General features: G+C 43.0%; 1 protein-coding gene across 3 annotated transcripts in view; it reads right to left on the bottom strand.

Annotated features, from left to right (window-relative positions):
* The window catches only part of LOC119739790, a 126,845-nt gene that overhangs the window by 64,900 nt on the left and 35,000 nt on the right, over positions 1–26,945 (bottom strand). For all 3 annotated transcript variants that reach the window (XM_038214864.1, XM_038214866.1, XM_038214865.1), the window contains exons 3-9: positions 20,395–21,880; positions 18,264–18,454; positions 13,856–14,755; positions 9,995–10,250; positions 6,510–6,721; positions 2,261–2,503; positions 1,008–1,535 (exon numbers count right to left, since the gene is read on the bottom strand). In XM_038214864.1, the coding sequence (XP_038070792.1) occupies positions 1,008–1,535; positions 2,261–2,503; positions 6,510–6,721; positions 9,995–10,250; positions 13,856–14,755; positions 18,264–18,454; positions 20,395–21,880 (3,816 nt within the window). The remainder of the gene's footprint in view (positions 1–1,007; positions 1,536–2,260; positions 2,504–6,509; positions 6,722–9,994; positions 10,251–13,855; positions 14,756–18,263; positions 18,455–20,394; positions 21,881–26,945) is intronic.

Genomic DNA, 26,945 nt, shown 5'->3' with positions numbered 1-26,945 from the left:
CAGCCGGTACAGTTTGCGTCAATGTCCATTCCTTACAAATTGTCGTGAATGTTTGTTTCATCTCTGATTTGTCAAAAATGTTGGAGTACATTTTGAAATGTTTACATTTTACACTAACCTACATGCATGTTTGCGTTACATACCGGTACATTGTATACTATGTGGACATTCCTTTGTTCTTGTGCAATTAAGAAATAGCACGTTTTATTTATTTTTTTTTTATTTCAAACATTTTTTGAATGTGAATTTTTTACCCTAATTTCCTTCAATGGTACATGTACTTCATTTTGCTACGGATAATCCTAACCCAAAAATGCCTCCAACACCGTTTTTCAGAAAGTGGAAAACACTGTGTGGACCTGTGCAAGTCCACATAATTGATTCCAAGCTGACTTTTGCTTGACACATGAATTTGCTAAACACCAATTGTGCTTTATAACTCCATGAAATTAGCCCAGCACTTTTTAAGTTCAGTCAAGTCCAACTGACTACCAGTACCACTAAATTTTCACTTTTTTAGTTTCTCAGAAATTTGAGTTTTAGCAGACATTTAAATAAATGACACTACAACACTTTACATTTCTTGTCTGAGAAGATGCGTTCGAGAAAACTAGACAAACAATCATTTTAGAAAAAGAAAATCAACATTTTCTCCTGTAAGTGTTCAAACAGCAAATGCAAGGCTTTATCATTATAACAGTGAACTGGAGCTTTGTGATATCAGTCTACTGCCCTCTTGTGACGATTCTATGTTATTGAGTTGACCATGATGAAACTGCATGGCAACATCCAAAGCAAATATAACAGGCGCTGGAGCTTGAAGGTGCCTCACATGAACAAAACGGGAATGCCGTCTCAGAGAGATTTCTAAGGCAATGCCTCCAAACTCTGTTGACCTAACATGGGGATGAAGTCAAACCACCAAACATGTGCAATGAAGACAATGGGAAAAGTTCCTCTCGAAATCGCAGGGAATTTATTCAGAAATCCTTCTTTTTGAATCTTACCTTCTGATACAGTTGGTCCAGGTCTTCCCCATACACCAGGCTACCTTTCTTGACCATCGCAGTTGGCAGGCCTCCGACGCTCTGCAGACCGCTGACAGAGGAGCAACTGGAACCCTGAGAGTTCAACGAGGCGTTCCTCTTGAAGCGGCTCAGCGGGCTGGTAACAGCGGTCGACCGGCTGCCTGGCCGGGAGAAGCTGGAGCCCACGGAGGCGGTGTCCTCCTGCTCTGGGGTGTGGGAGGCTAAGCGAAGGCTCTCTGTGGAGGAGATGCTAGGGTTGTGCTTGGGAAAGTCCTGATGCTGCTGCTGTTGGTGTGGGTGGGACGGTTTGTCCGGCGTCCTCTTCAGCCGTGGAGGGGCCTCGGACAAGGAGGTCAGAATGCCCTGGATCTTCTTGATGAGGGGCTGGAAGCGCTCGTTGAGGGGCGGGAGCCGTCGCATCAGCAGTGACGCTTCCCGGCGGATGAAAGGATTGTAGTGGAAATCTTCCGGAATGGTGTCCAGCCATCTTGTCAGCATCAGGAGGATCTGTAATAGTTGACAATCCAAAGGCAGAGTTTGCTACTGAGTGCAAAGATGCAGTTTTTTTCCAAAAACAAACTCGAGACTGTAAGATCTGTGATTAACTTGTGAAGACTTGCAATGACTTATGATTTGTAATGAACTTTTGATAACTCAAGTACAAAGTTGAACACAAGAATCAGGCATGCAACTGGGAAGACGCAAAAAAAGAGGAAATTCGAATCTTTCCCAGACTTTGTACAGTGTTTTTCTATTTTTAATGGCACACATGGGAAGTAAAAAAAAAAAGAGGAAATCAGCTGATCCGAGGAATAGTTGCATGCCTGAAGAATGTCAGCCAGTTCATTGATTGCCAAAAATGTCAGCCTTAAATTAAAACCCTCCCTCTCTGGCTGGCAATTTCAACAAGGCCAGCCCAGCAGTCAAAATAAACCAAGTGACTGTTTTTCACAGTTGAGTGCTCCCTGCCTTCATAAAGCTGGACTGACTGGCTGTGATTGTTATGAAACCTCATATAGCTATGCTGTGACTGTAGGAGATTGATAAGTCAGCTGTGCCTACCAGTCACCTGCTTTTGTCTGTTGACAGAATTCGACTGTCACAGTGCCTACAAGAAATACGATCCGACTGTTGGTGACTAGCCTGTGTAGGCATGGCAGGGGAACAGGATTGAATTTTGACTATCTGTAACTGATCAAACAAAAGGAGGGTTTTAAAGTAAAATCCCTTGCCTTTGTCTGCAGATTGTTGTTGTTCTGGGCTGCCTCAGCTTCATCCTGCATCCCATTCCGTGGGCTGCGTAGCGTCGAGAGGAGGGTCTGCTCCAAGACACGCAGCAGGATGACGGGATGAACACTCATGGGCAGGGTCTCCAAGAGAGTGTCTTGGAAGCAACAGAAGCGACAGCGGCCAGAGGGTTTGCATCGTGGGTTCTTCAGCGGGTGATGGCGGGTGTTGGCATGTGGTTCTGGATGCTAAAAAAAGATAAACATTACCGAAACTAATCACCAATACACCACAAACTTTGAACTGATTTAGAAGACTTTTATTTAATCAGCATAGTAGAACAAGGAAAAGACTAGAACCGATTGTGACCACACAACCAACCTCTGACCAATGTACCAGGGTCCTGTCACTGAAGTACTTGCATTCAGCCAACACTGCACTGTTTGCCACTACAGGGCCAAACAGGTAAGTTGGCGGAGGTTTGGGTATAGTGTTCTTGGTCCAGAATCCAAATCCCACTCAGTCATTTCTGTATTTAACCTTGCATTATTATTAGGGATGGAATTAAAGTCCAGACTGGGACATCGAGTGCAGAAAAACATGCAAAACAAAATCAGACCAACTTTACTTAATCTAGTCACAAAATTCTCAAAAATGTTCATGAGGCAAAGTTTGAGGTCTCAATTTTCAATTTTCAATTTCAAAGGAGAGTTTTCTTCAACATCTTGTAAAGTTTCCCTTAAAAAGAAATTACATTTAAAAACAAAATAACTTTTTTTGTATGTTTCTAGCCTGGCTTGAATAACTTCACTGTGTACAAATACTACACATCAGGGAAATCTCAAATTGAAAGCTTCTTCAAAACTAATCAGCTATAGTCCCACTAACTGTTGGTCTGTCGTACGTGCTAGTACAACAGACCAACATCCCAAATTTTTTTTTTAAAGGAGTTCTAGCGCCCCAGTTAGTGGGACTAAATCAGCTATATTTTTCATATCTGCCATATTTTTCTGTCAGATCATAGCTTACAGAATTTTGATAGAATTTAGAAATGTGCTAAAAAATTAATTCTGCTATAAAAGTGCTAAATTTTCTGTCAAACTTGTTTTTTTCCCCTGAAAATGTATGTCAAAGTTAGCCAAACACTCGGCTAAAACGGTCACCCTGCATGAGATGGAACAAAGTAAAATAAAGTAAGCAAAGTCCCAAATTCATGTTTTGTCAACATTTTTGCGATGACTGACCTTCATTAAGATATTATTTATTAACTACGATGAAAAAAAGTGGCGTCAGGAATGGATGCATGATATGCCATGATGCAACAACATGATTCTGTCTGCCTAGTCATATTAAAATTCTGGCCTTATTTTATCCTTTTAAACATGAGGAAGGAAATATTTTTGCAACACACATAGCTTCTGCTTGGTTTGTGTTGTGGAGATCAAGGCATTACTAGGTATACATGTAATGAACCACCTGAACCTCAGTTGTGAACAGAAAATCGCCTCTTTTTTACACCACCGCGCGCCGCGCGCCGCGCCGTCATCCCGTCCGTCTATATGTCCGGAAACTGGGCAGGTGTATTAAACCAGAACACTTCCGTTGTCTTTTCAACATCACTGATATTCTAGTCAAAACCAGATTAACAGTAGAAGTTAAGCCCTAATAACAACCTTCTATATTCACAGGAGATTATTTATCCAGTTGGTGAAACTTCACTGAAAGGTAATCCACCTATAAGTGTGTACTTTTCAAAATAAAGCGCCGTATGTCGTATACAATATGTACGTACGTATGCAGACAGTGCATGCGAGATCGTTTCCCAGATCACGCACCTCCACTAGTACTAGTACTGTAAGCTGGGAGCCCGACTACGACTCGCTGATATGTAGCGCATGAAGTAATGTGAAGCCATATTGGGGAGACCCCTTGATCTCTTTGTTGTAACATCGACATCGAGGCATGATCATCATTGCACCTGGCACCTTTTGTCCTCCCCTCTCCCCCCCCCCCCCCCCCCCCCCGAGTTCTGTTTCAAAATTTCAAAAAAGCCGTTATTAATTTTTTGACGCTGTAGTTCACTTTTTTGCGATCTTTTGGAAATAATAGGTGGCGCTCTCCGAAGGCATGGGGTGCACTCTTGGGTGCACTCCACCAGAATCTTTATAAATTCCTGCGCGCGAGCTCGTTATTATTTTGTGATCCAACAGGTAATTTTGAATAAGACTCTTTAAGAGGTCCTTGCAAACCTATTATACTTGGGACATATTGTAATGATAGTTCGGAGATCAAGCATTTGAGACTTGAAGCATCCAACTCGGGGTATTCCGGTATTCCGTTTACAAAAAGCCCCAACGTCTGGATCTATTGGCCCTGGGAACATCGGGCGGCCCTAGTATTGGGCCGGAGATTGTAGTTTCGGGGAGGGGAATATATAAAAAAAAAAAAATTCAAATTGGCTGTTCTGGCAGAAAATTGCCCTGTAGGTTGTAATCTTTAATTTCCAGTGAATAACCAATCACCACCTTGCCCCTGAGTGCCTCCAGGTGGCGCTTTTTCTGTCCGTTTGTTACTTTCTTTAAGAGTGGACCTGACGTTCGCGTGACGTAAATAAAGGATATTCGCTAAAAAAAAGGGCATTCGTGAACATTTTTTTTGTTGGGGTGGGGGTGTAAATAAAATTTGATCGTTCTACTAACTTGACCCTCTAATTCCGGAAAAGGCCTTCCAAACACGTACACCAATACCAGCCATCTCTGCCATCACAGCGATGCCCTCTCCATGGCACTATTGTCCTGTAAATTTTGTCTTTCTCTTTCACCTGTTAAAAGTGCACCCTTTTTCATTTTGTCACCTTATCTATCTGGCTGTTGACGTCACCTCTGTACAACAGCCAAGTTTAGCCTAAATTGGGTTGCATGGGATTACTCTACCAATAGTACCATGTCACGCGGCAAGCCTCCAGAACTATCGCGCGGTCCGCCTATGGGCTTACAGGTTGCCCTTTTTCTTACTATAATTTTGACACAATGATATCTAAACGTAATCACCGCAAGAAGCATATATATTAGAATATTATCTTGGTATTCCTCAAGAAAAAATGATGAGAAATCACTTGGAGATGGGTAAAAAACGAATTATACTACCGTTGGGACATTTCACATCCGGCATTTTCGTTCCTAGGTCTCCTTGTTCGTTCACGGGAACGGTTTGTTTTCGCATCCCGTACTTGCGTTTTATTACGAACGAAAAATGTATATAAGATTTACCTACCCACAGCCGATGGGTTCTAGATTTTGTCGGGCTGACTTAAATGCAGTCCTTATCAGCGGTAATTTTAGAACTTTTTTTGTAAAATGCCACCGAGTTCTTCAGGTTTGTTCAAAAAAAATTGTATAATGATCCTAAAGAAAAAAAATTAGTCTCTTTTTAAGTTTCGGTTTTTACCCAATGACCGCCACAAAATTATTTCATAATTGTTTTCACCTTGTACGAGTAGAACGAGTTCCACTACTCCACATGTATGTTAGATTTTCGGAAGTGACAGGTCAATTTTTGGCACAATATTTCTCTCTCACGCCAGGCGATATTTCAGTTTCAAAAACTGAGATGCTGAAAACAATAATAAAGGCGTATTTTTCAAAGTTGATTTTCTTAAGAAATCATTGAACCAAAAATAATCGCAAATTTGGGATTTTTGCGCGTTCATTTTCATGCATATTCAAGGTTCCGGAAGCGTGCCACTAGGGATGAACTTTCAGGCTCAATTCCCTGCCATTTGTCTTAAGCGGAAGCCAGATGATATTTTGAATCGAGAGGCTTATTTCCCAGTTGACAATACATATAACCAATACACGGAGTAATTATACCAAATCCCCATCACTTTCTTTATAGTGTGAAGACGCGGTATAGCTGGCACTGATGCGCGCGTATGCCAGGGGCTGGAGATTACAACATTAATTGATTTCCCATTTTGCCATAACCGAAGCTTTCAACTTTTAAATGACTTCATTTCTATAAGCCTACCTCTCATTCAGTAAGATTCGACAGCTTAAAGAAGACCTTGAAGCTATATACCTTGATAATTATGACAGCCACTGCAAATCGATTTTCAGGCTCTTTATGGGGGTTTTAAATTCTCGCAGACCCGTCCCTCCGGGTGTTTTTTATGATCTGTCACTATCATAATTCATAATTTATACCCCCCTCCAAAAAAAAAAAAGATGAAGTGATTTCCTCTAGGGTAACACTCACTGAATGACACCGGCAGTCCCTGTCGGCGCCTTCCGTGCAGGGACGATGCCCAATTGCCATAGCAACCAGTGTCTCGAGTGTCGCGGTGGGCATCTTCAGCAACAAGCTGGCGCGGCCCCGGCCGTCGCTCCCCTTGGCCGTGCCGGCGTCGCGATGGATCGGGCTGGCGGGGTTCCCGTCCGTATAAGCATCTTTGGACGACCTAACTTCAGCTGTAATGGGGGGGGGGGGGTAGAGAAAGAAGGAACACTCTTGTACTTTGGCACTTTTTATAATTACCTTCAATGTAAAGAAATTGATGTGGTTGTGGAATGTGCAGTGAAACCGATATCTTGAAAATGAAACCTCTGAAAGATCAGGTTGGCTTGCTTTCTGAGCTGAGTGCGTATCCTAAGCCCAGTCCATTATTGTCATTTTTCTCTACAGAATTTCCATTTGCAGTCGGTTTAAGTGGAAACCTGAGATATTTGATACAAGTATCAAGATAAACTCGTCGTGTTTGCAACCACACCACATTGAAATGAATATCCATCTGCACTCTGTTTTTCTTCTTCTTCTTCTTTTCAGTGGCATTCCGAGAGGGAAATTGTGGTTTTACCGGCTCATAACATTTTCTGTCACTGTTGGCATCAATTTCCAATCCATGAAAATAAATCTGAATTTAATAAAGGCCGAGTTTCGGTTGTGCATGGCCTATATGACTCGCCCAATGCGCTCGGTATAACGGGTAAGATTAGGACGTGCGTTCCTCTGGGAAAAATAAATGCCATTTTTTTTCTTTCTCCTGAACACGATCGGGACATACTGATTGGAGCGTCGAGTTTCACAACCAATACAACCAGTTTTTATTTCAGAGCCACACATCTTCTCAACAGAGATTCTTCCACATTGTGTTACCGCAAACCCCCACTAGTTTAATAAATGCCAAGATTTCTATTACATGTATTCGTAAACAATCTTCGCTACACGGCGAATTTCGATTAATCAACGAAACCGAAGATCTCAGCTCGCTATGTTGGGTTATTATATTGGGCAATTGGGACCTTTCCCTTTGTTCAACCCTTGCCAGAAAATGAGAGAAGATTGTACGTTTACTACGTGTCGATATTTTGATACCATCGATGGTGAATCGGCAATAAAGGTGGAACATGTCTATTCGAGAGAGGATTGCGGTCGGGAAATGTCCATGGTTGATCGTTTTACGTAAGAGCAGCACTACATCAGCCCAATCACTGATAAACTGGTCGTGCCAATAGGAACATCCCAAAACACACCGCACAAAAAGAGGGAGGAAGCTTGAATGACAATATTAAACCCGAGGTCATTGCGTGCTGCCACCAAGCGTCAGAAAAGGCTTCAGTGAACAGTTTACCGACGATCCCATCCAATAAAAGCAGTCTTTAAATAAGGCCCATGGCCCTGCTACATATCATGAGCACTGAGTGCCGTGTATCTCCCTTGACATCGTGACGTCAGCAATCAAACTAAACGTGTCTGGGTCTCTTTAGCATGGCAAATCCAGGCCACCGTCGTCAATCATCACGAACGAAGATTCGAAGATGCCGTGCGTTAACGTTTCGCCTAATCAACTTTAATTCGCACAATTGACGCAGGTATGAGTCGCACGCCCGGTAGATGGTCAATAAATTATCGGCCGAAAAGTAAATGAATATATACGTAATCATAACACCTCATGTTCGGTGTCCCGGGAAAAGAAAAATACAGCCCGCAATTTACTAAAGTGCTGAACATGAATGTGTAACACTCCCCAATATTAAAGGTAGAGTACATCATTAATTTTGTCATTTGTGCATTTGTTTTCGTTTCAAGCAAAAATAAAAATATGATCACACCTAAAAGTAGTCCTGAAGCCCATCGCCATTTTGAAAAATTATGCCTACGCTCAACTGCAAAATAGAGCAATTATTTTAGGGCCCAATTTCGTCAAATTTCACAGAAATACAAGCTCGCAGTCATGCATGTTGACGATTTCCAACCTTTTTTTTTTAAACCCTCAAGTTCAAGGCCCACAAAATGCTCTAATGGGGAAAAAAAGAATTAGAGGGCAAACAAATCGTGATTTGGCCGGTGCAGGCAACTTTGGGCCTTTTATACTGGCCGGCGTCCATAATGCACGAACCACTCGCGCACGAGCGATCATGCCAGACATCGCTCATCGGAGTGTGATATCGAGGGTCAACATTGACACCAAGTCAAAATGGTGAGGCACCTCGTTTGCAGCGTGCCGTGTAAACAGAGTGACGAACGGCAATCATTTGATGATGGAACGTAAATCAAGCACGTTCATAAATAGTTTATCACTGCCATAATTATGGGACGGTAAATGGTTTGAAAAGACCAATATGAGCGATCGATGGGAAATGAACATGATTAACGATGCATCTCCAGGGGTACAAATATAACAATACGTTAGATATGATTTGAAGCTATACATGGTTAAATGGGTATGGGATGCCAGTCCATCGCAGGTTACTCCAAGCTAATGCCGGTACCCATTTATACTCCTAAGTGGAGAGAAGCAAGTAGGGGTAAAGTAGCTTGCCCAAGGACACAGCATATGGCCAGCAGCTGGATTCAAACCCCTGAACCTCTGATCACGAGTCACAAACCCTAACCACTAGGCGCACACTCCCTAACAATTTAATACGCAGGCATAGATCAGCATAGCCGCGGTCAGAGGCTGTAAACGTCTTCACCGAAGCATACGAGAAGGCAGTAGCTGAATCAGAGTTTGAGAAGAAGCAGAGCCGCAGCAACTTTAGTATTTATCATCAGCAGCAACCTCAGCATTCAAAGCGCACCAGCAGTCGCAGAAGCGCAAGACATAAGCATCTCAAGCATTATAAAGTACCAGCAACATCAGCAACTGCAGCAGCAGCATCAGTAGCACAGTAGCAAATTCTGCTGCATGTGCTATACCATTAGAGGTAGTATCGTCAGAAGCCAAACACAGCATAAGCAGCCAATAACACATTAAGTGCATAACCATTTGCATTTTTCCCCAAAGGTAACCTACCGAATTATTATCAAAAAGCTTACTTTGATTAAAGATCGTACTAGAAATAAACCTCCTGTGAAATTTAATATTCCGTCTGGCTTGCTGACATTTAGCAGAAATCAAGAATGTAGGTGATTTCCAACGATTAGTCAATAACATTGACTGATTTTTTTTTGGAAATAAAGAGTCCTATAGACGAAATCGTGTTTCGTGATCAAATAATAATTGTGAATTTTTTTTTCTTTTTCTTTTTTTTTCAAAATTTGTAATAACCACTGAGCTGACATTTTTACAGGTACGGTTTTTATAAACATTCTTCTTTGGATTTTGCGTGGTTTTATTATTGGAAACGAACAAAATGCATGAAAAGCAAATGATCCTATACTATGCCTTTTAAATGAAACGTAACAGCAAACACAAGAAAGAGAAGGCACATTAATTGCTAAACATTTCATCCGTGATATACCTTCCATGCCCAGTAGGCTTTTGGACATCCTGTGGTCGATGTGATCTAGAAGCCCCATGTATACCCGGATCCGCGTCATGTGTAGCACCAAAAGAGCTCCAAAGGTACGAGATTGTTCGTCTGACGCGCACGCCCGATCAAAATGGCGGGAAATCTTGTCGATCCGTTGGGCCAATCCTGCCGACATCAAGGCCACGTGGTTGGTTGGATCCAGAACGAGGACCTCAACGACTTGAAGGACGAGGCACAGGAAGTCCTGTCCAATCAAAACGAGTTAATACAAGTTTAGTTATCTTCAATCACATAAGCGAAAAATTTGTAGTTCGACCTACCAGGTTAATTAAAAAAATAAGTATCGATATGTTAATACATTGCATAGTAAGTTATCCCACAAGTCTAACATATTTCTGTGACGGTGCGCATATTGCGCAAGTTCTATACATATTTTTCTCGAATTATTTTCATATTATTTTCTCATTTTTTAAAGTGCAGATGTACAAATGACCCATTTTATTTTTTGTCGGTATTAAGAGCTACATTAGAGCAGTCTAAAATCACATTAAATAACACTGAAGTACGGGAATGTAACATGGCGTCGGTCTATAATGCACTTAAAAATATTACAACAGTAATGGTACATTAGGCACTTTCTATTAAATTATTTTACATACCACTTCTAGACCGAATTTGTAGCCGCAAGTTGCTTAAAACGACTTAGTACCGTTTATGATTTAAAAAAGTCTGGGGAGGGGGAGTATTTACAAAATTTATTGATAGAGTTGTATAGGAAGGTATTTGTTTGTTCATAAGTCTATTAGAATGTCTCCTTAAAGGGGTCATGCGATGAAATTTATTAGGAATACATTTTGTGCAACTTTCTAATCCTCTTAAATGTATGCAAACTATGTGACATCTCTTTTGGTTCATATTATTCAAAGTGCACTTCTTTAAACATTTTTTAAAATGCCATACTTTTCCGAACAACAGAGAGACGTTTGCTGTAATGTCATTTCAAGAAGACAATGTTCAGTGTAGGGGTTTTCTGTTCAAATTGTGAACCCCAACTTTGCTCGTTGAAAACACGATGAGAAAGGATTGCTCATTGGCTTTACTGCCACTTTACTTACACAACGAATCACCGAAGAAAAGAAAATTTATGACAGCAAGATATCAACAAATTCTATGAACTTTTTGAGCTGAAATGGCTGTAACATTGGGGTTTCTGCCCGGAATAACATCACAGTTTTGCTCATGAATATCGAAATTCACATCAGCATAAAAACCAAAAAGGCACCAAAATACCTTTCAAAATGGCAAAACGAAATTTGAAAATAAGGTGAAATATGGTAAAAAGGTACATTTTAAAGGATACCATTAAACACAATTACATGGCATGGGCGCTTTAAGGTGTTATTGTCGGTAATACTTATAAAGGAGCTCATTATCATGCTAATGATTTTGTTTTTGTTACTGCGATTTCAAACTGCGAATGCATCACTGCCATCTGCGAGTTGACTCAGAGAAAAGCCTTGCAGTTATAAAAGTTAAACTAAGACCGATAAAACAAATAATTCTTGGCGTCTGCTGACCTTCACGATATGACCGATTACCCATTAGCTCCCCGCACGGCGTTCATTACCGTTAATTCCCCCTGTACTCTTTCTCAATCTGGCGAAGCTGTCACTTGCGTGACCTGTGATCTTTGATTCCCGCCGATTTTCTCTTCTTTTTTAACCACGAGGCGCGCTAACGATTTTGGACACGACCGGCAGTAGACATACAGCCTATCTGGCCCTAATCGCTGGTCGCCTATACCTCATCAATGAAAGAACGCGTAACGCGAAACCGAGAAAATGTTTGACGTTTGGATCGCATTGCGGACTGTGTAATGTCCGCGGAGGTAATTGATACCAGCGGATGCGCTGCTGAACATAATCAGACGCAAAATTGTTCGATTCGCTCGTTTTATGAGGGAAATAAATCCACAGCTAGGCCTATCTCGTCTCCTCTACCCAAAATTGCGCTGGAAAGCTGCGTGTAATGTCTGAAGTGAACCTCCAAAGACCGTTTTGGGGATACCGTCATTATTTGTGATAATTTTGGTAATCTTTTTTTGGGGGGGGGGGGGATCCTGGAAACTATCATGCATTGTATCCTCAGCATTATGGGATGTATTTTAAAAGAAATGCCCAAAAAGGTTACTACGTGACTACAAAGATGGCGGTATCCATGAAAGGGTCTGTTGATCTTTCATGAATAACTTTTTTCATTTCAAGACTGGACCTACAACCGTTTTTTTTGCCAATAGAGATGTCGGACGGAAACTGTGCTTTTCACATGGCTAACAAGCAGACAACGTGACCACAAAGTGATAAATTATACCAAAAAATGGAAGACAACATAATTATGTTATGCAAGTACATGTAATAAGAAGTTTGGTCTGCCAGCGTTATAAAAGAAGTGGCGTGGTATTCTCGTACGATATCCTGATAGTAAGTTGTTGCAAGGCACAGCATGACGGATATCGAAGAATTTTCACGTTACAAAAAAAAATCAATGTGTGCAAAAAGGTGCAAAAATGAAGGCTTTGTCAAAAGAATTCATGACTAGTTGATAACAGGTTTCGCCTTAAATACCGGAATTTTCATATCGCTAAATCTGATGACCTATATTATAAGCTTGCACTAACAACCAGTGCTCCAGATTGCGCACTGCTTGGCAGATGCGTATCTCAATTCAACCTTTCGACATCCCACACGATAAAACAAGAACTGATAATCTTATTTCTCAAAGGTGTCTGTGTGAGGCTTCCTTATCGGCCACATCGAAGATCATCTCGCCCCTAAGCCTACAAAGAAGCGACGGCGGCGTCCCAACCATGATTGCGAAATGTGCTGAACAAACACCGAGGGACAGCGGGAAAAAAGGAATGAAACTCGCGGCCGGCAGCAGGCGAGATGGGCTCGAGACCTTAAGGAATCGACTCCCGGGCACTCCACCGGCAATATTCCGAAATCTCGTAATCGCTTTAAGCAGTTAACAACCCGCTCCTTGGGGTGATCGCTTAAAGGAACAGGAAGGGAAAATGAACTGCTCACATCACATCACGGGACATGCACATCGTCCTCTTTTTTATCTTCTTTTATTTCTGGCGGGAAATGCAAAGTACATGAAGTGGTGGATTTGCAGCGCGGTATATATTAAAGTCTGCCTTCATCTCCGAAACCCAAGGGAAATCTGTTCTTTATAGAAATATGCCCACGCATGATTTCCTCACGAAAAAACCGTGTAGATAATAAACAAACCTATACCACTTCAATAAGAAGCAAAAACACCTGCGAATTTTCATGGGAAGTATAATATATGCATCCAATGTTTCTTATTTGAATGTGCAGGTTTTCAAGGGTTCATTGTTGTGTGAGTGCGTTGTTTCCCAAAAGGCGACAGGTTGGCGTAGGCCTATAGTAGTACTTTCCTCGCCTTCCACCGCTGTGACCCGGTTTCGAATCCCGCCAGGGCCAACATGTAGATTGGGTTTTCAGTCCCTACCTGATTCCGTGGGTTTTCCCCAGAATATTCTTCTGGGCTTTTCCTCCCACCTCTAAAACTGTAATTTCTTCTCATTGTCTTCTCTCTATACACAAGTTTGCGAGCTACAGTTACTAGGGCGCTTTTGAGGAATCCTTGGTTTTAGTACCAGAAATTTAAAAAATATTTAAAAAAATACAAATAAAAAAGATTCAAATTCTGTCAATGTCTGTTATTTGACATCAAGAAGTTTAACAAACTCACAATGGTATAACAAAAATAACGTTGAATTTTTCATACGCAAAAAAAAAGAAAAGCCAAAGTGTTTCCTACCTGATCACACGTCGGCTCCAGAACAGCTAACAATCTCCACAAATATTCCGGGCGCATGAGCGCGCGACGCGTGGACGGTAAGCTCGCGATTGTCAACAGAGCTCTGGCTGCCAGCCTCTGGGCTTGCTTAACTTGCGTTGGGCCGGCTTCCGCTGGAGACCTCACAGGAGAGGACTTCTCATTCTCACTCGAAGACTCCTCTTCAGAGTCAGACGACTTGGAGACACTCTGGAGACAATCCAACAACATGTCTATGTCGACGGTTGTCAAGAGCCGCACCACGCTGCGTGCTGCCGGTTGCGAGGATGTCTGCTTCGTCTTGGCGCTTCGGCCAATACTCCGGGCAAACTTTCCCAGCTTGGAATGGACACTCTTCCGGAGCACTAACCGCTTGGCGTAGAAGGAGTTGGAGCTGTAGCGAAAGCTGGGCTTCCTAGTCAGTCCAGGAGACGCGGACTTGGGCTGCTGGTGACCGTCTACCTTCAACCGGATCCGGTCTAGGGATGGGCTGGTCGGGGCAGACTGGGCTTCGCTTTCCTTTGAGTTTACTCCTCGATTGAAGCTTACGGAGAGGTGTTCGCCCGATTGGCCATGCGGGTGTCTCAGGGCGCGCTTGGGTGTCCCGTTGTCCGCCCCGGGGCTGGGTTTCTTCGGGCTGCAGGCGAAGCTGCACGAATTCCGGCTCTCCTCCATCTTGAGATGCAGCTTGAGCACAGTGTTCACGACGCTCAGAGCCGCGTCTCGGACGCCTTGCCCGCACCGGACGAACTGCAGGGCGATGCGGAACAGTTTACCGAGCCTTTCCCCACGGATGCCCTCCAGAGACCCGCTGCCATGGTGACTACCGTCTGCTTCCAGTCCTTCTAAGGTCCCGTCCCCGGCAGCCGGCGCCGTGCACGCCTAACGTTCAAAGTAACAAACAGAGAAAAACCCTGGCGATATTAAAAAACCACATCACCATTAAGTTATCCAAGTCCAATATGAAACATGAGCGAAATTAATTTATCGATCTGTACTTGACTGTGCCTATAGTCTAGGTGTTGCAGCATCACAATGTATAGCCGTACCTCAATCCAACATTATATGGGTTATTGACAGAAGCGCACTGCCTTGAACCCACTCCTCCTTGTTGCCATGTTAAAGTGTGCTGTTACTGTTTTGTTACTGTATCCCCAATTATGATAGTACAAGACCTCGTCTTAACACGCAACCTCTTAAAAGATTGTCGTACCACACTCAACTCGCTTCAGCTCGCACGAGAGTGCCTGGATACCGAATTAACCTGATGAGTATCAGTATAATTGTCGTTTGGTAAGAGTGATAATATAATCACAAGTCAATGCATATTACATCGTACAACCCCGATCTACTGCCCTGGCGTTAAAACCGCTCCATTATTAAAAACTGAAGCGGTGGGTTTTAATTTGTTAATATTGGTTCCGCTGAGCGGAAGAGAGCACCAACCCGCGATGTTTGATCTGGTCCAGTGGAAGCAATACGCCGCACCTGCCAGATTTTTTTTTGGTTTAAAGTCACTCGCCAAGCAAAGAATTCTTAGGCCCGATTTCTTCAAATAGCATCCAGAACTACGTGTCAAACATTTACAGAAACCTAAGCTCGTTGCAATTTGCGTTTGTTTTTGAAATTCCGTCAATACGTTGTAGAAGTGTGACGTCACGCGGTGTTGTCACCAAAATTGATCGGTCCAAACAATGTATCGTCCGCCACTTTTGCCATAGGATTTGCACAGGCGATTTTAAGTGAACATTTTCTGTACAAGTTTAAATTTCTCAGACATTTAGAATAAATAAAACCGGAAAGATGAGACGGTGCTTCGTAGTTGAATATAGCTCTCATTAAGAATGTAACGGATTCCTTTATTTTTCTTTTCTAATGGAACAAAATTGAAAAACTGGGCACCGAGCTATTGCTATACGTAAGGACAGGTTTGTTTAGACTCATCCCCCCGGGCAACGCGTGAACCCGGTTGCGTATGACGTAACCATTTCTACGGCGTATGGCAAGACAAACCTGTACCCTCTGAATAAAAAGGTACTGCGTGTCCAAAAAACATGTCCTACTTTTGATCCTAAATTACAATGTTGTTTACCAATGGAATTAAAGTAAAATGTCAGATCATGTAAACAAGGCATGAAATTTTTTTATGGATACTCACTTTCAGGATCTGCCACTTTCGACTTGGCATCCTCCCATGTCGATACAGCAATGGAGACGGTGGCGGAAGGCGCGTTCTGCGGCCGAAAGCTAAAGGCGTGCAGGATCACCCCTGATGTCATTGCACACCCCCTCGGTCGTTTGGCGCAACACATGACCGAGGAGGTGAGCAATGACATCAGGGGTGATCCTGCATTCCTTCATAAGCTTTCGGCCGCAGCACGTGCCTTCCGCCACCGTCTCCAGCGCTGTATCGACATGGGAGGACGCCAAGTCGCAAATGGCAGATTCTGAAAGTGAGTATCCGTAAAATTTGTCATGCCTTGTTTACATGATCTGAAATTGTTGTTTAATTCCATTGGTAAACAACAGAGTTATTTTTGCGACGTTTGATGTAACACAGCAAAAATTCTACTTTACCCAATGAACATGAAGCTCCAAAAAAAAAACACCTAGACTTAAAACATGACGCTAAATGCACCAGTCATCGCCCCTTTAAATGACTTGGAAACAAAAAATTACCAGGAGACACATGGGAGATGCAGTACCGTGCGGAAGGTTGCGTGCTAACATTGCCCAGTCCCCGCCGACATTAGAGCCACTTCATTAGGTCTATTAAACTTCTCCATTGCCCGGCAACCCATATAAACACACAGTGTTATATACGCCAAACGCAGAGCTACTGGCAATGTCATTTCGCGGGCTGCTATAGACATTAGGCCCTGAAGTCACAAGTCTGTTTCATCGCATTTGGGTTCATCATTAAGTCCTATTTTCATTCTTCTTGTGTTTCTTTCATTTTCCATGCCCGGCGAACCTGCCACGAATGTGAAATCAGACGTAGAGGGGTCCAAATGAATGATTTTCTTTTCACAGTGAACTGCAAATAATAATTATGATATATATCCACATATTGAGATGATATTCACATATTGGCCTACTTCTTTTTAGTTTTGATATACCATTTTCCATATTTGGTGGAATTGCCCAGCCATGTGAAACAGTGTAGACCAAATGATTACATTTCCATAGATGTTCATAGTATACTGCAAATGAGATGATAGTTATACCTACACTCTGTTTCGAAGTAGGTCAAACCCTATATGGATTTGCATGCGAAAGAAGGCTGTAAAGACAAACTGAAACTTAGTGATGTACAGCTTTGCCAATTATTGTGCCATGTATAAAACACACAATGTAAGACTATTGCCTCGCTATTCGAAGTCCCAAACCAAGTTCAATGTAAATGTCCAGATGTTCGACATTAATATTGCTTATGAAACAAATCTGAAATGCGGACGGCGATAGACCCTCTGCTTAGTTGGTTTATATGAATCTAGCGATGATGAGAGTTGGAAACTTAAACAGCGAAGAGCAAGGTCGTCACCAGAATTGTTTTTCTAAAGGGGGGCAAAGCACATTATTTCCCCAAATCCTTGTACTTTCTCTAGCATATTCTCAGTTTATCATTTCTCGAGGGAGGGCGGGGGACATTTGCCCACCCCACCCCCATTGACACCTCTGCGAAAGCCCATGTTGTTAAATGTGCATAAAACTAACAGCAATGTGACTTCGCACCTCGTCTTCTTCTATTTTTTTCTTTTTATTCCGGGAGGGGGGGTGCTTGCCCGCCCCCTCGCGACGCCCACGGTGAAGAGTCTGTATATTACAATACGGCCAATCTGCGCTATGGACATCATGATATTCAAATCATTAACCAACACAATTTGGGGAATGAATGGAGTATCCTGCACGTGGGACAATTAAATTACCTCCTCGTCCAAGGCCTTCATTCGTTGGGATGATAAATCACTCGATCGTTAATTGGCAAAGGAAAGCTTCCGTTTCGTACCTCTTGAAAAAGATGCACACTGTTCAATATTTACAGGCAGCGGCGAAAAGATCTTTCAGCAAACCTATTACTGAAAGCCATTTGTGAGTTAAAATGATGGATTTTCATGCTTTTGCAGCACCGCAGCACGCTAATAAAGCAATTATACCAAGCCAGTTTCATTTTAAACGGTTCTTTTTTTGACTGTTTTTTGTTTGTAAAAACCCTTAAAACATATATGTTTTGCGGAAACGATTCTAGCTCAACCATTTTTATCTAACTGATATATACTACCCCTAACCACATCTTGATAATAAAAGTATATATGAGTTCTTTAATTTTACAAAGTTCTAAATTGCGCTGGGTGGTTTCAAGGACTATCTCTCCCCAAAATCAAATCACCTGCAGTATATTCCGGAGCATTTTGCCGACGCCGAGACCAATCTGCCCACCAAGGCTGGTCGTCAGGGGTTGAAGCTTGGGAAGGCACACGGGCAGATACTCCAGTAGAAGCGGAAGACATTCCCGATTGGCTGACAGTCGCTGGGCGATCTGAATGCTCCTCTCGGCGGCAAATGTCTCGCAACAAGCATCTGAAATGGAGAAATAAAAGCGTTTGAACGCGTAAAGCAGCATTAAAACGTCTCACAATAAGCAACCGAAACGAAAGAAGGTTGTGTCAGACAATGGCGTTTGAACGCATGCAAACGGCGTTGAAACGCCTCGTGGACAGAACTTTAAAACGGTGGTTGCGTTTAAAAGTCCGTAACTTGAAAAGTACATGAGTGATTTGAATGATTCTTGTACTAAAAGAAAGCTTATGAATTGAGCTTTCATATTCTCGATTTTGAAAGGGCTACATTCAGAAATTCACTTAAACAATGGTCCCAACATTTGGGTTTCGTGTTTTTTTACTCACCCTGTAGATCACGTGGTCAAGCGAAATGCGTATAGGTTTCTTGTTTTTTCCCTACCTAATCATCATGAATCAAACGTCATGCAGTGAAACCTATAAGGCCTTTATATTTGCAACGGCGTAAGCTCGCCAGGGTATATTCATATTAACAGTCTGTTACATCTTGACAACCCATTGGCTATTGGAAGTGACGTCATCGTCCACTCCAAGAACAATGGAATAGACCATTATCATGTTGCGGCCATCTTGATTATTCCCATTCAAATCAACGCAACCAAAGCGAGGCTGGAAAGGAAAAAAATAGTCTGGTTCCTTTTTGCACAAAACAACACATTATTGTTCAGTACTGTTATTGGATACAGGGAACATGACTGAAATAATGGCAGCATAATAAAGGTCTATTGAAAACAAATCTATCCTGATTTTTATTCTATCTAGAACTGTAATTTAATTTGTTATTAAAATGTGGGTCCTTATTGATTTTTTAATAGTAAAAATTAATTTGTGACTTAAATATTTTTACATGAAAATGACTCTAAGCTGCTGCAAACTGCTTACCGACTGGAAAGACCTGAAATATACAAATCAACAAAATAAGCTGGCCTGACGTTGCAGTCTTAACAAGACCTTCTTGTTAAGACCGCAAGGCCAGGCCAACTAATTTGTTGATTTAAATGTTTTCTTTACGTTAAATTCTGTAGAGAATAAAAAACAAATCGTTTGTTTTTAACTTTATTATAAATGTACTATGGGAGTGGTTATACTGGTTCCCGTACCAATGAGCCCCTCTGGAGATAAGTCCGTTGAAAGATCTACCAAACACGCCATCAACGGCCAAAGTCAGCGCTCGGGTATATAGCAATCATAATATAATACCGTGTCGCCACTTGATTGCCGCAGTCGCCACTTTATTGCATCCGGGTATTTTGATCACGTATAATTTCCCCTCGTTATGAGATCCCCGGTTCGGTATAATCCTCGCGTGTGTGGCCCCGCGGTTTCGTTTGGCTTGATTACCGGGTCAGAAATTCGATTTATTATCAGTAATTCCACAGATGAATACACACTGATGTGGAATACTGCGTGTCTCGGTGTCTACGCCGACAGACACACGTACTGCACTGCGCCAATTCTGGACTGAGGATTTCCAAATTGGGCCTAAGTAGGCCTACGGAAAAAAAATACAGCCAGTAAGTCTTCGCACAGGTGCTAAATTATGGTGAGGGAAACTTTGGACTCGTTGTGCGATACAGAGAAAAACAGACCTGGCTCTAGGTCTCGAATTGTACATAAACTTCATAAAAACACACCATAGTCACTGCTTCTGCGTTTGTCATTTTGTCTCTGATGCGCCGTATTGCTGCAATTGAGGTGTTTCCGTATCCAGGAAGACATTTTCAGAGTTTGTGCTAAAAAAAATAACTGCGGTGTTTAAGCTTATATACTGACTTGTTCTTACCACATCAAAACAATCGATAGGAATACTGAAGTATTTCAAATAATGCGCTGCAAGTTTCGACCATTCTCTTATAAAATGAATGTAGGGTAGAAAGCACGTGCAATGACAAACTTTAAATCAACGTGTTTTACAAATACAAGATTTATTATGTGTCTTACCTTCTTCAATATCATCCAGAGTGTGCGTTCTCGATCTACTCAATTTTGGCTCACTCGCAACGGGCTGTGGCATCTTCTCGATGGGAGAGGCCGGGACGGAATCCGAATGGTCCTGCTCGCTCTTCACCGGTTCCTCTCTAGACCTTCGCCGTCGGTCTAGCCAGTGCCACAGCCCAAGACTCATCTTCCGGCTTCGCTTCTCTACTGCGGCTATCTGCTCTGGCGTCTCCCTCTCCGCGTTGGCCTCCTGTGGGATGCAGACCGTGGCGCAGCGGTCTCGAGCGCTCGGGGATCGAGACCGGGCCACTTTGGCCACGAAGCGCGGCAAGGCCAGGAGCCCAAGGGACACCTTGCGGTTGTCTCGGACCGAGTTGATTCTCTGCTGCAGGACGTCTTCTTCGGGATCGTCAGGACCCTTGTCGGGATAAAACACATCCAGGGTTTCCTGGACCACTTTCTGTTGGAGTACTTCCAGTCCGGGGGCTTCGTCGACCGGCCGCTGGCCCCTGTTGTCGGCCTTGAATATCCTAGCGCCGTGCTCGATAAAAATCGCGGCGCATTCCCACCGCTCAAGAGGGGCCTGAGCGGCAACGTGGAGCGGCGTGGCGCCCCGGGAGTCCTCAGCCTCTGGGTCTGCGCCGTATCGCAGCAAGGTCTTGACGATCAGGCAGTTTGCCATCCTTGTAGCGAGATGTACAGCCGGCTTGACGAACCACTCCCGGACGGTCTTGATCTGGTTAGCGAAGTACTGCAACCCGTCTGGGTCCGTACCGTTGGTCTGTTGACAGGACGACAGGCCGAGGTCTTCTGGCAATTCCACCCCTTGGCAGTTGGGATCCACACCGCACTTCACCAGCAGGCGAACCACCTCGGTCGATCCGCAGGCAATAGCGAGATGCAAGGCGTTCGTGAACACACACGGTTTGGGTTTGTCGTGGTGGGTACCGTCCTCCTGACTCCTCTCCCAATTGCTGATGAGGGCCGTGCTCTGATTCAGCAACACCTGGACGGTCAGACTGTCACTCCGAGGTCGGGCCTTGCTGGTCCCCGGCCCGACCACGTCGTAGTTGACATTGAAGAGGTTGAAGTGGGTGTGGAGCACCCGCGACACGGTGGCTACATCGTTGAAGAGGATGGCCATTCGCAAAACGTCCGCGTCCACATTCGGGTTGCCGGTCACGGACTGGAGTTGCCTCACCAGCAGAGACATGTTGATGGTCAGGGCAGTAATGCAGGGGATGGTTCTCAGATTGGACAAGGAGGCTTTCCGCAGCCTGGAAGGGAGGTTTCTGGAGCTCAGGAGGGGGCTTCTCAATTCGACTCGGCTGCTGCCGTCGCCTGACAGCAAGGCCTTGGGAGCGAGGGAAGTTGAGCGGCGGTGGCTGAGGAGGGTGGGTTGAAGGGACGCACGTCGACACGGTAGATCCTTGGTGCTCGGGTCAACTCCGTCCATTCTCATCGCTATCACCTCTACCATACGCCTGGCCTGAGAGGCAAACACACCAAGGGAAATGTTAACACTAAAACGGTACATTCTTATCTTCATAGGGTTCGTCCTTCACCGACGTATAAAAAAAAACACTGTACATTGAGAGCTTGTGAGAATGCAAACCACAGACTTACTAAGGTGAGACTCGAACCCAAGACCTCCTGCATATACTGGTCCACATAATCATACAGCTCTACCAACGAGCTCACAGATTCAAAACCGATACAAGAAATACCGGAAATCAATGTTTTTTTGCTATAATTTGCGACGGTCGATAAATATGTGGTTTTACCCTTTACCGACCACACATTAATTTCCATTCATAACTGATACAATCCTCAATACTCCAAGTAAGATTTGAAGCTTTCTTTCACTTCTTTGCAGAAGTATTGAGGTTTTGCATCCACGTGACTTTATCACTTGAACGGATAAAGATCCGACATTTCGGACGTCTAGCGCGGCGCTCGATCGATTGATCTTTCGGCACATGTACATCGCGTTATTATTAACTGCTTTGATCACCTTTGGATGGACTTTTCTCCAAAAAGTCATTGACTAACCCCCAAAAATTGAACAGAACATGAAAGATGAAGTAGACGTCAAATATGGCGGGCGTGTGGGTGACCACTTGTGACGTCACGTGAAATTCCTCAATACTGGAAAGTTTAGGCTTGATGTTTGCAAATATTTTGCTCGGGCAGCAAGAAGAGGGTGTTTTTGTCTGACCTTTCATCACGACTCAGTGACTGACGGGCAGGGACACTGAGCCAATCAAAATTTAGATAAATATTGCTGGCGAGTTCCCAAAAATAACATTCACCGGGTTGGTGGTATTTGAAAACAAAAGGAGGGGCTGTTGGACACTATCTGAACAGTGGTGGCGCTGTCCATTACAGAAGAGCGTGTATACGCAGACGCTTAAGCTGTACCAATCGATGTACTTGTTACTTTTTATCTTTTTCAAAATTTTGATATTCTTTTCCGAACGAAAGTTGAAGGAATATAATGCACTGTAACAAATAAATTTGCTTGTTTACTTTTGCAGGCCTTTATACAGTTTTAAAAATTGGTTTTAAGTGGCGCGCTGAAGTTCAGAAAATGCGGAACGAATTTAGGTGCGTTCCGCACTTTCAAAGTTGAAATTAATTAATTCATTACTTGTCATTGACCAAAATTTTTGAGTGCGATGTCTCATTGGAAAGCTCATAACTAATGTAATGCTAGAAAATTATCGATTCAATTTGAAAAACTATTTTTCAAGGTGCCACACCCAAAAAGCACGTATACACCAATTTTAACATGATTTACTTAAATAAATAATTTCAATAATTTCAATACGTGGCTCGATGGCATATTTTAATACTTTTTTATCTTTTTTTTCTTGTCCAAAAAATACAGGAAGTATAGAATGGATGCATGAAGTTAAATTTCATGCAATGCCCATATTCACATAGGCCTACCCATTACATGTATTTGGAATATTATTTCTGAAACAAATAACGTTTAAAGTCCGTATATTTATACTCATTTCCAACAATTTTAGGAACATCAACATCTTTATTTTTTGCAGGTGTCGAAGCCATATCATATTTTTGGCGGAATGTCCCTTTTCTAAAAGGCATACAGGATCATTGGCTTTTCACGCGGTTTGTTAGTTTCCAATAATAATACCACTAAAAATCCAAAGCACAATGTTCAGAACCTAACCTGTTGAAGTTTCGGCTCTGTGGATTTTACACTTTTCGAGAAAACATTAAGAAAAAAAGAAAAAAACATGCACAACCTTTTGATCACGGAACACGCTTTCGTCATTAACACTCTTTATTTCCAAAAGTAACGTTGGCTGATCGTTTGGAATCACTTACATTCCTTGATTTCTTCTCAATGACATCAAGCCAGACGGAGCAATTTCACGGCGTGCTAATGTACCGTACCAGTACGATCTTTTGTAAGCTTTTTGATAATAATTCGACAGGTTACTTCTGGGATAAATGCAAATAAGCCTACCGTATATGCCTTTAATCGTGGGCTCCATGATCTATACCATTACAGCATAATTTATACTCCCCATACTCTTTGTATGAACGAAAAGCGAAAGCGATGCGAATGGTGTGAATAATTTCTGCGTTTCTAATGTGACAATCGTCCTTGTTCAGACAACTCGCTTTGCCCCCAAATTCACGTAGTCTGAACCTACCTCAAGCCGGAAGTAACATAACATAATATATCAATGTAGCTCCGAAATGTTAATTATTTATCTCTATTTTTTCGATACATTGTAAAACGAAATGTTGTCAATATAATTATGTGTACAATGACTGACCAATGCAATATTAACAATGTAGCACTGATCTTTAAAGGAAAGGTACAATAAATAATAAAAATGGTTTAAAATGGAAGTGTAATTACAGCTTGGAACATTAAGCAGATAACTTATCAAAACAAAGAAGTTACTAAGATGGGAGAAGGAAACCTTCCAACAGTACCCCTTTAAAGGACGAAATGATTTTTTTTTATTAACATGTACAGGATTTTAATTCTAGGAATGCCACTGCACACGCAAAACCTTGAGGGGAGACGCGTGATGAAATACTTTGCTCAAGGTTTGGTGATGGAAGTTAAAGGGAAAGTGTGGCTCAAAATGGCGTCCAATCGGGTCCCTCTTCAGTTCCGTGCCGAATCAGCTGCGGTTTTGAGAGTCCGTTCAGCGGGGCACGTCTGCACCGCGAGAATTCACAGGAATTTCAGACCAAAGAAAGTCAATACAGACGGTTCTCACGGTGACATGCACGTCCATGTGCAATACGCAGCAGACTTGATGCAATCATTTTTTTGTCAGTGTCTTGTCTTTCATAATGCAATGTACACAGCTGAATAAATACGTCGCTATAACTTCTTGAATACCTTACCTATGCCGAGAGGCCAGACTGAAGTCCCCGCGTTAGGCATCCGAAGTGGTCGGGGGAGATCTAGGCCATGCCAACAACGAACGGAAATCCCCGAAGGGACAAACAGCTTCGATTTAGCTTTTTCAGACCGATTATCAGACAAACTCAAACACAGTAGTGTCCACTTCTAAGTTCTATGTTATTGACTTTTGGTCAAACACAGAGCGCCCTCTACTTAAAAAGAACAAAATACCAACGCCGTGACACACAATGGAGAGGAAACCTGCACAAGTACATACCAGTGGTACATACACACGTTCGTATAGGCACCCATACATGTACATTGTACATTGTACATGTGCATGTGCTCACTCTGTACACGACGGTATATAATTGGTCGGGCCATAGTGCCAATGCTGTGGAATTTACTTTTTGGGAGTTAGGAAAAAAATGTTGGGGCGACTCGCCGGGCGGCTTATTTGTCACAGAAATTCTTGAGACGGGCACAGTCGGCGGGATGTCGGGGGGACGTCAGGCCAAATTAGACCCGACAGGTATACGGTACAGATGATGTCACATGGCTGGATGCATGTATCGTAGCATTCACACTTGATTCACTCAAAATCGAAGGCACCGGAATTTGTATTAAAGGGGTAAAACTAGGCACCACATTCGGACCAAGCGGGAGGCATTTGCGAAACAAAGAGGTGGCGCGCACGGGGACACGCCCCTCCGTGAGGCCTGACCCATTTTCTACCTCTTTCCCGCTCAGAAGTAGGGAGAAGACCACAACATTATTTATTAATTGAAACCTATAGATGGGTGCTCCAAGAAAATGGGGTCCTCAATATCCCTCCCACTTGGCAAATTGAAACCCATGTCACTGGTTCGAGGTTCTTTCAGAGGTGTGCCAACCTTGCCATCTTTGTGTGGACCTGAAAACAAAACAGGTCCACACGATGCAGGTTGTGTAAACCTTCTGTGGACTAAGCCAGGTCCACAGAAGGTTCCCTCGCTCTGAAAAAAAAACAGGGTGAGAGGCATTTTGGGTTAGGGTTATCTGTCGCAAAATGAAGTGGAGCACTCAAGGAAATCATGATATAAAAAATGGATTGAAAGAGTATTCACAGTGCGAGTGAAATAAGTCTTTTCTTCGGAAATACCTACCTACCTAGTGTGGACAAAGGAATGTCCACACTAGGTAGTCAGGTAGGTAAGGTAGGCACGTATGTATTTGTGTGTGTTGGGGAGGGAGGCTAGAAGACTTAACCCCGCCCAATAACTAGCTAGTCCCTCCCTCGCTCCATTGAATCCTCGAATAAACAGAACGACATACATTGGTGTCACCATTCATTTTCAACTAATCTTCGAAAACACAGCCCATCAGTTTCAAAAGAATTCCCTTAAAATAAAACATCTCATTTTCCAAGACGAATCTCGAAGCCCCGGACCGGCCACAGACTCTCCTGATATATTTCAAATCAGAATTACCGTAATGTCAAGAGTCTAGCAAAAAAAATAGAAGCCAGCACATAGGCCACCTAAGATTTCAGCCATTCGCAATAGTCCAGTGAATTACTACCGAGTGAAGACAACCTGCATGCAACCGCCGCTTTAACCCCCTACCTATAGTGTACACGTGTCAAGAATGAGCAAGTTTATAGCTCGTCGTATCGTCAATTATTAAGATGAGACCTTTGGCCGGCCTACTTCGAACCTGGACCCAGCTTCAGCTCGCACGTGGAGCGGAAGCGAAACTACAATCCTGCCTGCGCCAAAATAGCTCCGGCAAATAGAATGCGGTAAATATTTGTTTCGTATTGCCCGATATCGTGGTGTGCGTCAACATGACGAGTAATAGACATTGGGGTTTCGGAAACGATGGCAACAGAGGTTAAACTGTTGTCAAAAATACCCTTATAACATTTTTAACTGCCCGGCAGAGTATTTTTAAATTGTGCGATACATAACTGCCGCATGTTATCATGGACAACCGTTTGCTTTAATGGAACATCTCAGTCACTGTTAGGGGAAAGTTCCATCCGTGACCAGCCTGAATAAATGCATAATATGCCGATGGATAGTGAAGTGGTGATGAGCTGCCTATTTGGCCCCATTGATGTTGAAGCCATGTCTCAAGACGGGGATGATGGCAAACATTATAGCACAGATAG

The sequence above is a fragment of the Patiria miniata genome, unplaced genomic scaffold (assembly GCF_015706575.1).
Source record: "Patiria miniata isolate m_02_andy unplaced genomic scaffold, ASM1570657v1 HiC_scaffold_4, whole genome shotgun sequence".
NCBI classification, from domain to species: domain Eukaryota; kingdom Metazoa; phylum Echinodermata; class Asteroidea; order Valvatida; family Asterinidae; genus Patiria; species Patiria miniata.
The sequence above is the reverse complement of the archived record's forward strand: the minus strand, read 5'-3'. Positions and strand labels throughout refer to the sequence as shown.